Raw genomic sequence first — 16,039 nt, 5'->3', positions numbered from 1 at the left:
ATCCGGCTTTCTTTTCAGATGAGTTTGAGGCTCCCCAGGAGCCTTTGCGGCATTGGACAGAGGTGGCACGGGACAGAGATCAGAGTTCCAGCCTCCAACCAAATACAGTTGGTCAAAAGATGGGTGGTACCCTTTGCCACGGGATCCTTCTCCACCAATTGAGTCATCCTACTGGCAATATTGAGGACCATGGAAGCCCAACCCTAGACACCCAGGATCAGTGTAGGAGTCCTGTTTGACATTGCCCAGGCACTCACAACTGGACCTGTTGAAATATTCAGAAGGGGAAGATGAGCTGGATCCATGAGTGATCTCATCATTTTCACTGGATGAGGTGGTTACCCCGTCTTCTCCATCTCCACCAGACGACTTTAAACAATATCAAGAGCTCATGCAAAGGGTGGCTGCAGAGCTACAGCTTCAGCTTGAGGAAGTCCAGGAGCCTAAGCACAGTTTACTAGACATTCTGCAGCCTTCCAGTCCCAGTTGAGTGGCCCTCCCCATCAACAAGGCCATCATGGATCCAGCAAAGATGGCTTGGCATGCTTATTCTTGTGCTTCCGCCCCTAAGAGGGCTGAGACACGCTATTTTGTTCCATCCACATTCTGTTCCCACTGCCTAACTCTTTGGTGTGGTGCAAGCAACAACACACAAAGGCTACTCCTTCTGATAAGGGACAGAAGCAACTTGACCTTTTCAGAAGAAAGGTCTTTTCTTCCCCTGCCTCCAGTTCAGAATCTCAAATTATCAGGCCCTCTTGACCAAATATGTTGATACTAGTTATAATAAATTTTTTTAATGTGAGGTTAGAGCCCAGTTTGAGGGCCTTAGTGGAGAGGGCAGATTGGTGGTCAAAACTTCCTTCCCAGCTGTGGTGAATGTGGTAGATAAGGCACGTGGCAAGGAGGATGGCTGTAGTCATTGTTATAAGGAGAGACTCGTGGTCACAATCCTCAGGTTTTCCTAGCAAGGTGTGGGAGTACCATCCAAGCTCTGACCTTTGATACTGTTAACCTGTTCCATAAGAAGGCAGGTGAGTCTCTGCACTCCCTCAAAGTCTCAAGTCCAACGCTTAGCTCGCTGGGTATTTATACTTCTCCTAAGAGAAAACACCATAGATGGGGTAAAGGGCCCTCCTTAGCAGTTTTACCACCACCATTCTCAGGAGTCACCATGCAAGAGACTGAGGGCTTATAGACATAGGAACCCAACCTCTGCAACACCCACCCGCACGTCATACTCTAACTCTCAGATGAAGAGTTTCTTTTTATGGGACTGTTGAGACCTGTATCCTTTATTAATGTCCCTTTATTCCCCTCCTCTGACATTGGGAGCCCCCCTTACCCTATTTGCCAAAAACTGGAGGGTCCTAACTACAGACAAATGAGTATTAGAGATTATTCATGGCAGTTATCTGAATGAGTTTCTGGTACCTCCTCTCCACAAATCCCCCCTTTCCCAGTTGCTTTTCAGGGACCACTTTCATGAGGAGATTCTACAAGATCTCCTAAGGTAAGCCATAGAGAAGGTTCTATCTCAACATCAAGTGAAGAGATTCTGTTCCCCTTACTTCTTGATTCCCAAAGAAGAATGGGAAATGGAAGCCAGTTCTTGATCTGAGACAGCTGAACAGGTTCATTCAAAAAGTAAAATTCCACATGATATCCTTGGTATTAATAATTCCCCCGTTAGAGGAAGACACATAATTCATGGCTCTCAGTATGAAAGATGCATATTTTAACAGATATCCACCGAGCCCACAGCAGTTTCCTTAGGTTCCTCTTTGATTACGAGTATTACCAATTCAGAGTCCTTTCCTTTGGCCTAGCTATAGCACCCAGGGTCTTTATGAAGGTTTTTTCAGTAGTGGCAGCTTGGATGAGAAGACAGGGATTTAGTCTTCCTTTATCTCAGCGACTGGCTTCTGACGGGCAGTTCCTACAAGGAAGTCCAGTGAGCAACCAGTGCCCTGCTCAGCCTTCTGCCTTCCATGGATGGCTGCATCATTCATGAAAAGTCCACATTGCTTCCCACAAGATTCCTAATTTTATAGTTGTGACAGTGGACTCAACTATAGCAAGAGTGTATCTACCTCTAAAGAGATTTCAGGCCATGAGTGTTCTCATATATCAGGTCAATATAGGACCTTGGTCATCAATCAGAACTTGCCTTTTCCTTGGCCACGTGGCCTCATACACATGGTGCCGTTTCCCAGACTTCATCTTTACAGCCTATGAGCCTGGTGTCTCGCTGTTTTGTTGCCCTTCTCTGAGTACACAGAAAGGTGACAGTTCTGCCCAAAGTTTAACTCTCTCATTTGCTGGACAAAATGAGAGAAGGTTAGTGTGGGGATCCCTTTCCTCACACCAACTCCTGAAGCAAGCCTGGTTACTGACACCTCCCTCTTGGGTTGGGGTGTTCATATGGATGATCATATGGCACAAGGCATCTGGACCCTATGCGAGTCTGGAATACATATCAATTCACTAGAACTTCCTATGGTTCATCATGCCTGCAACACCTCCCTCCCCCCATTCATCTGATCCAGACATGTCCAAATAATGTAAGATCTCCTGACAATGATATTTTATATGAACAAGCAGGGGGGAAATGAGATCTCTCCCTCTTGTGCATAGAGGCAGTCACCTCCTGGGACTGATGCATCAGCCATGGCATAACTATGAGCAGTATGTTTAGCAGGACTCCCTAGCTGACAAAACTCCTTAGCCGACTGCCCAAGCAGAACTTTTTTTGCACAGTTTGGTTCTCGATGACATCTTGACCAAATGGGGAACAGCCTGGGACCTTTCAAATTGTGGGAGAACAGGAAACTTCCTTGGTACTGCTCCAGAGCAGTCCTGTTAAGGGCTTTATGGGAGATGCCCTGTCACTGTCATGGAATGGTTGCCTGTTATATGCCTTTTCTCCCATCCCATTGATGCCACAAGTTCTGCAGAAGATCCACCAAGAAAGAACTCGAATAATCCTGATTGCACCCAACTGGCAAAGACAATTCTGGTTTATGGATCGGCTGATGCTCTCAGTTCACCTACCCATGAACATCCTCACATTACTGGAGCTTCTAATACAGCACAAGCGTGGGTTCAAGCACCACAATCTGGGACTGCTTCAACTCAGAGCCTGGTATTTGAATGGGCATCAGAAGTAGAGTGCTCACATTCTGAAAGGGTACAATCCATCCATAACCAAAGCAGAAAATACTACGACAAGCAGTTAGCAAAATGGAAGTGTTTCTCCTCTTGGGCTCACCAGTGTGAGTTGTCTCTAGAATCATCCAGGATCCCTGCTATCTTAAAGTATGTACTTACCCTTAAGTCTCTGGGTCTCGCACTCCATTTTCTGTGACTTCATTTAGCACCGATCAGTGCTTTCTATCCTCCGGTGAATAACAGTATAATATTCACTCATCCTGTCACAACTAGATTTCTGAAGGGGATTCTCAGTCCTTTCCACCAATGGGGAAGTTTGAATCTCAGTTGTACCTCAGTTTTTGTTTTATTGTCACTTACCTTTGAACATCTGGCCACATGCTCTGTGGCCCATCTGTTCATGATGGTGGCCTTTCTGGTAGCCATAATATCAGCCAGAAGAGTTAGTGAGGTCGGAACACTCATGGCAGACCCACCATATACTGCCTTCTATAAAGAAAAAGTCCCATTAGAGACTCTTCCCAACTTACACAATCGTTCCGTTCCGGAAAGCTTTGCATAACCCGAATTTTACTTAAGTCGGAAACTTGTATTGTGCAAGCATAAAAAACAAATAATTTCAACAAAAATATTGCATTTACCTTAATCCTATTGTTATCCTGGCACACTGAAGGCTGTATTTTGGTGGTGGATGACAATGGGCTTAATTTGTAAATGAAGAAGGAGAGGAGGAGACAGGCATTACATCGTCGGGATCGTCAGAGGAGGCTTTGGAGGTGGAAGGCTGTGGAGATGTGGACGTTGCAGACCTTTCAACCTTCCTTACAAACTTATTGAGAGATGACGGGATAGTGATCTTTTTCTTCTCTTCATATATCTGTCTATAACAGGCTAGCGTTTTGTCAATGCCTCTGTTCACTTTCAAGAACTGTGATTTTTAAAGGAGCAAAGCCTTTCACATGCTCTTTTATGCGTGCACTATCATTCAAAATACTTTTCACTGTTGAGGTAGCCAAATCGAGTTCACGAGTAAATGAGACAGGCTTTGTCCACTTTCATACTTTTTCACTATTTTCATTTTCTGTTCTAAATCAATCTTCTTTCACTTACAAACTGGTCCTACACTCTTGCTATCACTTGGTCACTTTCCAGGCATGATTTGAATGAAATAATAGGGTGAAATAACAGAAATACAGTATCACTGAAATAACACGAGACTGAGAGGCTGTGAGAGCACAAAGCCTTCCCTTGTAGGAGATGCTACTGCTGTATTCCTCCGCACACTGCACTACAGTACTTTGCGTTTCCGTACGCTATGCAATATTTTCCACAACTCAAAAATTTTATTTATGTCTTATGGAACTTTTTGTGTAAGTCGTGTCTTGCATAACCTGGGGCGTGTCTGTACAAACCTATCTTAGATTTGTTTCTAAAGTAGTTTCCTAGTTTTATAGGAGTCAGAAAATCCACGTACCAGTATTTTTCCAAAACCCCACATGCTTCAGATGAAGAGAGATGTTTGCATTCTAAAGTCATCCAAAGGGCTTTGGCTTTTTATCTGTAAAGAATGAAGGATGTAAGGAAGACTCCTTAACTATGTTTCCATAGCAGAGCAGTCTTGAGGGGTCAAGCTACATTGATGCAGAATGGATTTCAGGTTGTATTACCCTTTGTTACCAATTAGCTCATGTTCCCACTCTGGAGAAAGTGAGGGCTCATTCCACCAGCAGGCAAATTACTGCAGCTATATTGCTGAGGGACATAGCACTCCTAGTGATATGTAGCACAGTACTTGGAGCTCTTTGCATACCTTCTTGAGACATTACTTAGCTGTAACTGGAGGTTCTTCAAGATGTGTAGTCCTTATCTGTATTCCACTACCCATCCTCTGTCCCTTCAGCTGTGAATTGTCTGAACTGCACTAAGAATGGGAAACTGGAGAGACCTTTTATGCCCTCCGTTTGGAGTATAAGGAGAGCTACATGTATGTGTGGGCCAATGGACATTGCTTACAAAACATTCCAGATGCAGGAGCATGATGCGCATGTGTATCCCATGTGTGGAATGCAGATAGGGACCACACATCTCGAAGAACCTCCAGTTTTATGGTAAGTAACTTCCATCTTTATTTGAATTGTGCAACCATAATGTTGCATTGTCATAGCCCAAGATTTTCAAAAATAGGAACCTACAGAATTCATAATTAGGTTCCTCAATGTCTGATATTCAAAAGTGGTGGGCAGCAAGCAACTCCCACTGAAGCCAACCTATTTTCCATATAAGAAAAACTAATACCAATCATGTTCACAAACAGTGAATTTTGTTTAGTTAATTTTGATAGGCAGGTTTCCAGCTGTCATTAACTTCATTGCCTATTACACTTAAAAATAGGACATGTTATTTTAAGCTACACTGCACCATCTCTGGATTGAGAGCATCTTTACGTTTCCTACTACATGAAGTGTAGTAGGCTAGGCTTGTTGCAATCTCCAGAGCGAGGTAAGGGAGCAAAGGTCACGTGTAATTGTTCAGGGATACTGCACACATGGCTGAGAGGTGTTGTCATGAGAAGATATATAAATAGGAAAAAAAGACCCCTAAATAGTGAACTGGCATCTTTCCTCTTCCATATGGGGCTTCTATGCTTCAGACAGAATCCTTCCTGTCTCAGACAATGATCCTATTTTGGATGGGACTTCCATTGGAGGCTGTCAGACTTCCAATTAAGTCCATAAAGAGAGTCTCCTCTCTCTGTTTGGGAATAAACACCTGAACTTGGGCGCCCATCCTAATCTGAAATGATAGGAGCTCTGATCGCAACATTGAGCTGACCTGGAGTTGAACTTTCTCAAATTAAAGCTAAGGTATTCCCAAGCAGTTTTGGTTAATTGAGAAATATAAGATAAACTGATGTACGTGAAAGAATTTTAGATGTCACAGGGAGGCCTTGTGATATATTCTGCTAACCCAGGTAGAATTCTTGGCCTCTTATTTTTTCAAGCTATCAACATTCTGCTGCCAAGAAAAAATTGCCGCCACATTATGCAATTGCCGAACAGTTGGCAGAGTGATTTTTTTTTTTTCATGTTACCTGAACTGTTGCATTGTTGAATCTTTGTTTTTCACATTGGAAGGGACTTACACACTGCATTGAGTGGCATCTGGGAAGAGCTCCTAGAATGTTTCTACTACTTTTTAAATGTGACAGCTGACTACCAAAGCACGAACTACGGCTCTCCCATTAGTAGTTTCATAAGAATTTCCCAGTTCAGCATGCTATTATTCATTGCAGTTATAAAACACAATAAAATTGCATTAATTTTTCAACTGTTATAAAATTGATTTTGAAACATTTTTATTGCTTGCTTGCTTGTAAATATATACACACTTGCACTTGTAATAAGAGAAGCAGATAATTTACCAAGGATGCCTATCCTTCTTAGACCATGCTTTCTGCTGTAGTATGGCATAGCACGGTTTGCTAATGTATGTTTTAAAATGGTTGATAGCCTTTAGTAAAACTTGTATGCTTATTTATTGGGCTTGTAGAAGCTCTGTGTTCAATTAGCTTTATGCAACACAGCATTTGGTTCTGCTGGGCAAAATGCTGCATATGCACAATGAGATAAAATACCACCTCAGCAGACATCTTGGAATGAAGTACGGTGTATATACTGATTCATAAGCTGAATTTTTTTTTAGTAAAAAAGGAAAACATCAGAGAATGGGGTCGGCTTGGGAAAGGTGGGACACAGCCCTCCCACCCCCTCACAGAGGGGGCAAGGAGAGGCAGCAGAGCTAGAAGGGAAGAGGCGGCCGCCCGGCCCGCTGGAGCACGCTGCGGCCATGACACTTGGCCCTGCCCGCCAGAGCAGGCTGCAGCCAGGCCAGAGACATCTTCCCTTGGCCCGCCACAGCTAAGGTGGGAAGGAATGGGATGGGGAGAGTGTGGGGGTCCTGGGCTAGGGGTGAGGTCATGTGAGGGGTGGTCACACGGGTTACTCCCCCAGCTTCTCCCCCTTCTTCTCCTCCCCCACCCCCAAAAAAAAAAAATTCCCCAGTTGCTGTCCTGGCCCGTCAGGGTAAGCAGCTGGTGGGCCGGGACACTTTGTTTTCTTAGGTTTACCTCCATGCCTGTGGACGCTCGAGGTAAACAAACTGCCAAAGTTTGCTGATCCCTGAATTATAGGGTCAGCTTATGAATGGGTCATAACAATTTTCCATTTTTACTTATGCATCTTGGGGGGGGTCGGCTTATAAACGAACTGACTTATGATCGAGTATATACGACATCCTCCATTATCTGAAAAAAAGGATTTTAGTGACACAACCACCTCACTAATAACTATTTTTACAGCCCTTGTTTTAAATTAAATGTCTTGTATTTATGACTTTTATTTGATCGGGTTCTGCTGACAAGCTAAGTCTTTGAAAAGTTTGGAAACATAGGATTCAGGAAAAAGAACAGGAGTACTTGTGGCACCTTAGAGACTAACAAATTTATTTCAGCATAAGCTTTCGTGGGCTGCAGCTCACTTCTTCAGATGGAACACTATGCATCTGAAGAAGTGAGCTGCAGCCCATGAAATTTGTTAGTCTCTAACGTGCCACAAGTACTCCTGTTCTTTTTGCGGATACAGACTAACATGGCTGCTACTTTGAAACCTGTCATAGGACTCTGTTAAAATTAACTACTCATTTGAGAATTATGATAATTCCATTAGATATGCTTGGAATAAGATTTGTTATTGCAAGTTTTTCCTTGCATTCACTTGTTACACCTTTTGAGATTTCATGGAATATATTTTGAAAATTTTGAAAATTAAGCTTGCATGTAACAGGTTGCCCAAAGGGATAATTTAGTTTTTTTTACTTACAAACTCATTTATCCTTTTGACTCTCTACATTTAAAAATTAGTGAGATTCTGCTTTGTCAGTATCCTTTACCAATATTGTACTATTTGCTAGTTGTTCTAAGTTTGGTGTATCTCACATGATGAGACTAAGGTTTACAATTTCAAAAGGGCTAACTTTAATAAATTAAGGGAACTAGTTAGGGAAGTGGATTGGACTAACGTATTTAGGGATTTAAAGGCGGAAGGCGCCTGGGATTATTTCAAGTTGAAGTTGCAGGAGCTGTCGGAGTCCTGTATCCCGAGAAAGGGAAAACGGTTCGTAGGCAGGAGATTTAGACCGAGCTGGATGAGCAAGTGTCTCAGAGGGGTCATTAAGAAAAAACAGAAGGCGTACAGGGAGTGGAAGATGGGAGGGATCAGCAAAGAAACCTACCTTATTGAGGTCAGAGCATGTAGAGATGGAGTGAGAGAAGCCAAAAGCCATGTAGAGTTGGACCTTGCAAGGGGAATTAAAACCAATAGCTTTTATAGCCATATAAATAGGAAGAAAACAAAGAAAGAAGAAGTGGGACCGCTTAAGACTGTAGATGGAGTGGAGATTAAGGATAATCTAGGCATGGCACAATATCTAAAGGAATATTTTGCATCGGTATTTAATGAGGCTAATGAAGGGCTGAGGAATAGTGGAAGCGAGACGGATGGGAATAAAGGAGTGGGGGTTAACATTACCGTATCCGAGGTAGAAGCCAAACTCGAACAGCTTAACGGGACTAAATCGGGCGGACCGGATGATCTTCATCCGAGAATATTAAAGGAACTGGCGCGAGAAATTGCAAGCCCGTTAGCGATAATTTTTAATGAATCTGTAAACTCGGGGGTGGTACCATTTGACTGGAGAATAGCTAATGTGGTTCCTATTTTCAAGAAGGGGGGGAAAAAGTGACCCGGATAACTACAGGCCTGTTAGTTTAACATCTGTAATATGCAAGGTCTTGGAAAAATTTTTGAAGGAGAAAGTAGTTAAGGACCTTGAGGTCAATGCCAATTGGGACAAATTACAACACGGTTTTACAAAAGGTAGATCATGTCAAACCAACCTGATCTACTTCTTTGAGAAAGTGACAGTTTTTTTAGATAAAGGAAATGTGGTGGATCTAATATACCTCGATTTCAGTAAAGCGTTTGATACAGTACCGCATGAGGAATTATTGGTTAAATTGGAAAAGATGGGGATCGATATGAAAATCCAGAGATGGATAAAGAACTGGTTAAAGGGGAGACTGCAGCGGGTCGTACTCAAAGGTGAACTGTCAGGTTGGAGGGAGGTTACCAGTGGAGTTCCTCAAGGTTCGGTTTTGGGTCCGATTTTATTTAATCTATTCATTACTGACCTCGGAACCAAATGTAGGAGTGGGCTGATAAAGTTTGCGGATGACACAAAGTTGGGAGGTATTGCCAATTCGGAGAATGATCGGGATATCCTGCAGGAAGATTTGAATGACCTTGTAAACTGGAGTAATAGTAATAGGATGAAATTTAATAGTGAGAAGTGTAAGGTTATGCATTTAGGGATGACTAACAAGAATTTTAGTTATTAGCTGGGGACGCATCAGTTGGAAGTAACGGAAGAGGAGAAGGACCTCGGAGTCCTGGTTGATTGCAGGATGACTATGATTCGGCAATGTGACGTCGCCGTGAAAAAAGCTAATGCGGTCTTGGGCTGCATTAGGCGAGGTATTTCTAGTAGGGATAGGGAGGTGCTGGTTCCGTTATACAAGGCACTGGTGAGACCTCATTTGGAGTACTGTGTGCAGTTCTGGTCTCCCATGTTTAAAAAGGATGAAATCAAACTGGAATGGGTACAAAGAAGGGCCCCTAGGATGATCCGAGGAATGGAAAATCTGTCGTATGAAAGGAGACTCGAGGAGCTCGGTTTGTTTACCTTAACCAAAAGAAGGCTGAGGGGGGATATGATTGCTCTCTTTAAATATATCAGAGGGATAAATACCAGGGAGGGAGAGGAATTATTTCATCTCAGTACTAATGTAGACACGAGAACAAATGGATATAAACTGGCCATCGGGAAGTTTAGGCTTGAAATTAGACGAAGGTTTCTAACCATCAGAGGGGTGAAGTTTTGGAACAGCCTTCCGAGGGAAACAGTGGGGGCGAAAGATCTCTCTGGCTTTAAGATTAAGTTTGATAAGTTTATGGAGGGGATGGTTTGATGGTATAAAGTGATTTTAGTCAATAACGTGCCATCGCTGGTAATTAGTAACAATGGTCAATGATGGGATATTAAAAGTTACTACAGAGAACTTTTTCCAGAGGATCTGGATAGAGAATCTTGCCCGCATGCTCGGGGTTCAGCTGATCACCATATTTGGGGTCGGGAAGGAATTTTCCTCCAGGGTAGATTGGCAGAGGCCCTGGAGGTTTTTTGCCTTCCTCCGCAGCATGGGGTAGGGGGCGCTTGCTGGAGGATTCTCAGCGATTTGAAGTCTTTAAATCATGATTTGGGGACTTCAACAGCTGAGGCAAGGGAGAGAATTCTTCCAGGAGTGGGTGGGTCAGCTTTTGTGGCCCGCATCATGCGGGAGGTCAGACTAGATGATCATAATGGTCCCTTCTGACCTTAGAGTCTATGAGTCTGAGACTTGTGGATAATGTTAAAGGGGACACCATCAAGTGAATAGGCATAATTTGTGTATTCGGGCAAACTAAGTGGGGAATAAAAATAGATTTGATATCTGACTCTTCTTCTTGACAGTCCTTTTGAAAATAATATATCTTGTAAAAACAAGCTGCTGACCCCATTCAAAAGTCATATTAACTCCAAGATGCAAATGAAATAATTCATTGCATACAGAATGGGTATCATTTACCTGATGGCATCTGGGAACAAAGCCTATGTAGCTTCTCAGTTTCAGAAATATCTTTTTAAAATCCAAATAGATTATATCTGTGGTTGAAGACACTAGACAAACTGAATAAAATCTAGATTTTTGTAGTCTATTTGAAACTGCATCAGTAGGAAATAAGACTAATTATTTCCACAAGAGTCAAATGTAAATATGCATTTGAATGGAAAATGCATTTGAATTCAAGAAACTCATAAGATACCAGGATCACAATAAAGAGCAAAAATTAATTTTGCCCTGAATCATCAGCCAAGGGTAATACACAAACCAAAGGCGTTAACAGTCGACTACTTTTTATTTACACGTACGTCAATTTTGTATTTGCTACTGTCTTTTGGGAGCATTTCTGATGCTTTCTGTCACTGCACAGCTTTCTTTTTAGCAGTCTGGCCGTATAAATTGTTTGCAGTCTTAAATTTATCCCAAGCCTGTCCATCTTTTTACCTTGCTGCCTTTTTAAAACGCCCATTTCCTACACCACTTAATATTTTCATCTTTGAGACAATGTTATGTAGCTGACATTTCCAGTTACCAAGTGCATATTTTTTACCCTCCTCTTCAAATCACAGCTGTCTATGTATTTATAAGCAACCATCACTAAAACCTAAGTGCAGCACATATAATTAAAAGCACAGTGTCTGTCTGAAAATACTCCACCCCTCCCTTAATGCACTGTTTACTTAAGTGGATGTTTTCTTTATGTCAGTGAGAGATTTAGCCATGCCAGCCTACAGCTGTTATTGGGGGGAAGTGAGATTGAAATGTCAGCATTATTAACTATTTCACTGCTGATCAAATCAAGTAAGAAAGGAGAGGGATGATCTGCACAATCTGAGGGTGACAGCTCACATCTCATGAGAGTTTGGTGTCTGGGAGAGTACCACCACTAGTTTTCTGCCATACTTTGTCTTGTGGAATCAAAAGAACAAAGAGGAGAAGAGCCCCAGGCAGTTGCTTTGGAGTCCACCAAAGAGGTCAGAATCCTGCAGAACCCAGCATGGCAAGTCCTTACCATTTTTTCTCACATGGGCAATGCTTTCTTCTGTGCTTCTCAGGTACTCAGCTTTCTGATGGGCTTCATACATTTGAGTCAAGTAGAAAAGAAAGCATTCCTGTGGCTGGAGCGCTGTTGGCTTTGCCGAAAATCAGGTGGAGCCATTGGAGTTCTGATCAGCACAACCTTGTGCTTTGGCTGCAGTGTGCTCACACTGCTAAGATCAGATGTAATGGGTCCTACAATAGGTACAGCATAAGTGAGTGAGCCTCATCATTTCCTCTGATGAAGATTCCACACCCAAGCATTAAGCAACCATGACGTGATGAGCCAGATTATGCAGCTGCAGCTAAACTTGATTAAATAATAAATGTTTCTGGTTCATGTCATTGATTAGGTTAGTTTTTGAACAACCTTTATGATTTTATTTGTCTGATTTGCTGCTGATGTTAACAGTCCCTAATCACACACTTGACATTAAGCATCAGTGTAGTGTGGACTCACTTTATATCAACAGAAGGGTTTTCTGTTGGTGTAGGAACATCACCTCTCCAAATGAAGTTGGCTATATTCATGGACGCCCTCTTCCATTGACATAACCCATGGTGTAGATGCAGCCATGTCAGCAGCGCTACATTGGTCAAGGATGTGGGTTTATTTTCACATCCTGATTAAAGTAATTATGCCGATATAACATTTCATTGTAGACCTGGCCTAAGACTTTTTGGTCATGTACCTCTTCATACAGTTATTAATTCACTAACTAAAAGTTAACCTGATTATCAGCAGCTGGCTTTGGTATTAATTTTCATGAGAGAATGAGTCCAGTTTTTTTTTTTTTAATTAGAGTGAATTTTAAATTGATAAAAGTGAAAAACTTGCATTACCTTGAGCTAGGCACTGCTGTGCAAGGTTTATGTGCGTTTCTGTTATTGCTCTGGTCCCTCATGTTACAGTCTTAATTCTCTCTTCTGAAAATTCTAGTCATACCATATTTTTGGGAGTGATGTAGGGTGGGTATTTAAGGTGAGCATGAAGATGTGACCGTCAGAGGCAGGATTTAAATTCTGGTCTACAAAGGTATAAGGTATAAGGGAATGGTATACTTTCAATATTGAAATTACAAATTGCTTTTTTTCTTAGAAAGTTAACTCTGTTTTAACATTATGCTACATAACGGCATTTCTCAGTTTTCATACAACTTGTAATATTTGAACTGCATGCATTTTAAGAGAGATCTGGTGGTGAATGAGGGAAAAAATTAAATATTCGTGCTGCTTGTTCAAGCCATGTATGTAGGTGCGATGTCAATAGACACAACTTTTAGTGGTGAAACAGGCAAACTATTGGAAAAGGTCTGAGTACCTCAGGCATCAGCATTGAGCCTTTTCTTGTTTATCCTCATCCGGATACCCTCACAAGGAACATAGTGAAAGAGCCATCTTGGTGCATGCTGTTTGCAGATGATATTGTTCTATGCAGTGAGGAGAAAGATGCTCTAGAAAAGGATCTGGAAAAAGGGGAGATGTGTTGGACAGACCTGGCCTCAAAATAAGTATAGGAAAAAGAGTAGGTGGTATGTAATTTTAATAATGTGAACAATGAAGAATTATCCTTGAAACTAGATGGGCAGACAGTATCGAAAAGGCAAAGTTTCAGGTATCTGCGTTCCAGAATCTGGGGAAATGTAGGATGAAATTAGAGCTAGGATAATAAATGCATGGCTCAAATGGAAAGAGAAGTGGTGTAGTATGTGACAAGAAGATACCAGTAAGATTGAGAGTCTATAAAAGAATAGTCCATCCAGTTTTAGTATATGATGCTTAATGTGGGCAACAAAGAAACATGACTGAATGATCTGTTCCAGAGAAATGTGAATGTTGAGGTGGATGAATGGGATAAGCAAGAAAGACCTCAGAAGGAATGTGTGTGTTAGGGTACGTCTATACTACCCGCCGGATTGGCGGGTAGTATTCCATGTATCGGGGATCGATTTATCGCGTCTCGTCTAGATGCGATAAATTGATCCCCGAATTGGCGCCTGCACTCCACCTCGGCAGGAGGAGTAAGCGGAGTCGATGGGGGAGCTGCAGCGGTCAACTCGCCGCCGTGAGGACGGCCAGGTAAGTCGAACTAAGATACTTCGACTTCAGCTATGTGAACAGCGTAACTGAAGTTGTGTATCTTAGTTCAAACTCCCCCGTTAGTGTAGCTCAGGCCTTAGACATGTTCAAAGTACCGGTAACATCCATAATCAAAAAAAATGGAGTGCGGGCTCAAATGGTTTGGTCATGTCAAGTACCGTCCTGACAACTATGTGAGTAAGAGTCCAACAGATCAAGATTGAAGGAAAAAGAGTCTGACTCAAGAATTTGTGGGATGTCATAAAGAAAGACGTGGTGAGATAGAGGACATGGCACTGAACAGAGCACTTTGGATGGAGAGGATTCCAAGAGCTGACCCCATTTGATGGGATTAATGCAAGAGAGAAGTTTTTTGTCTTTGCTAAATATTTGGAAATTTAAGCTACTTTCATCTGTTTTATATATTAAGCATAATTTAAAATGTTGATCTTAAAAAGTGTGGTGTGTATTTTCAAATCTTCTAATGAGAGTTGAATACAGCCAGTAGAGAAGACTTTAATATCCAGAAAGAATAAGTGTGGTGTTGCTTATAGTCCTGTGTAATCTGCTTTGTAGTCTTTTATAATTATGCACTGAAATATTTTCATATGTATCTTGAATTTTTAGCTACAGCATGAGAAGGCTGAACTGGAGCAGCATTTAGAGCAGGAACAGGAGTTTCAAGTGAACAAGCTGATGAAGAAAATTAAAAAACTGGAAAACGATACTATTTCTAAGCAGCTGACTTTGGAGCAGGTAAACTATTTCCTGTTCTTTGAAATAAAGTGTTTATCCCAGAGAACAACTTCTGTTCAGATTTTTTTCACTGGGGGGAAAAGTGATTTAAAAATACATAAATGTTTTAGGCTCCAAATTTGACCCATTTCTTAAAATCTGTAATTTAGTTGGAGGTCATTGTTCAGGTTTTTACTGTTTTGGGATAGGAAAAAATGTTATCAGGAATATTCAAAGGAAATAGCTGGTAGGTTTATTTTGTGACGATTATGGTAAATTATTTAATCTTATGCTTCAGACTGCCTATTTGTATAATAGTGCTTCACAGGGCTGTTACAAGGTTTGTAAAGTACGTTCGCCTTTTGTTCATTGAGAAATACTGGTGTTGCCACCACCATTATAACATATTAGCTCACTTGTACCCACATACAAGTACTTGAAACGATACACAGGTGTTTACAATGAAGCAAGGAAGAGCACAAAATGATAAAATAACAATTGAGTAAAACATAGCTTAGTCCCACATAGTTTTACCTTAAAAACAGATGCATGTTTGTTGTTCAGCAGCCACATTTCAAACACCACATCTGTCCCCTCAGTGTATGTTCTTATATTGGAGAAGTTTGCACATCAGTCTGTCCACTGCCTCAGCAGTATCTCCCACACTTAATGCAACTGAAAGACCACATAGAAAAAAAAAATAATTTGTTTGAAAGTTGCCCCCATATTTCCAAATCCACTTACCTCAACATAATGCTCCAGCATCCACTTTATGGCCCTGATTATTTCCCATCCTGTAGGAGTGATACACATCTGAGGGGCCACATTGGAAAGGAGGAGTGTCTTCCCTCCAGACCTGGATGATCCTATCGCTGTATCCTAGAAGGAAACATTAGAAAAAGTAACTTTAGAAAAAAGAAAAACAGCAATAACAAAATTAATATTGAAATGTAGACTATATAAATGACAATAAAATCATCTTCTCTCTGCCAGCACTCTCACGTAGAGGTGCTAATACTGTGTCTAGCATTTAGCCTCTAGGCTCATATGCAGACTGGTAATGGAGCTGGTGCGAGCTGCTGCTCTTCACCACATATTAGACACTGTCTCTAACAATGGATATGCTATCCCCACTTGACACATGATGGCCCATGGATAGGGAAAACGGAGTCTCTGCTTCACACAGGGAATAGTTCAGTATAGCAGGAGAAATTCCTGCTTCATCCTGGCTTTGTGCAA

General features: G+C 41.7%; 1 protein-coding gene across 3 annotated transcripts in view; it reads left to right on the top strand.

Annotated features, from left to right (window-relative positions):
* The window catches only part of CCDC6 (coiled-coil domain containing 6), an 88,209-nt gene that overhangs the window by 44,748 nt on the left and 27,422 nt on the right, over window positions 1-16,039 (top strand). For all 3 annotated transcript variants that reach the window (XM_054034299.1, XM_054034301.1, XM_054034300.1), the window contains exon 3: window positions 14,693-14,821. In XM_054034299.1, coding sequence (XP_053890274.1) covers window positions 14,693-14,821 — 129 coding nt within the window. The remainder of the gene's footprint in view (window positions 1-14,692; window positions 14,822-16,039) is intronic.

The sequence above is a fragment of the Malaclemys terrapin genome, chromosome 7 (genome assembly GCF_027887155.1).
Source record: "Malaclemys terrapin pileata isolate rMalTer1 chromosome 7, rMalTer1.hap1, whole genome shotgun sequence".
Taxonomy (NCBI): Eukaryota; Metazoa; Chordata; order Testudines; family Emydidae; genus Malaclemys; species Malaclemys terrapin.
Note: the sequence above shows the minus strand (reverse complement) of the source record. Positions and strands in the feature narration are given on the sequence as shown.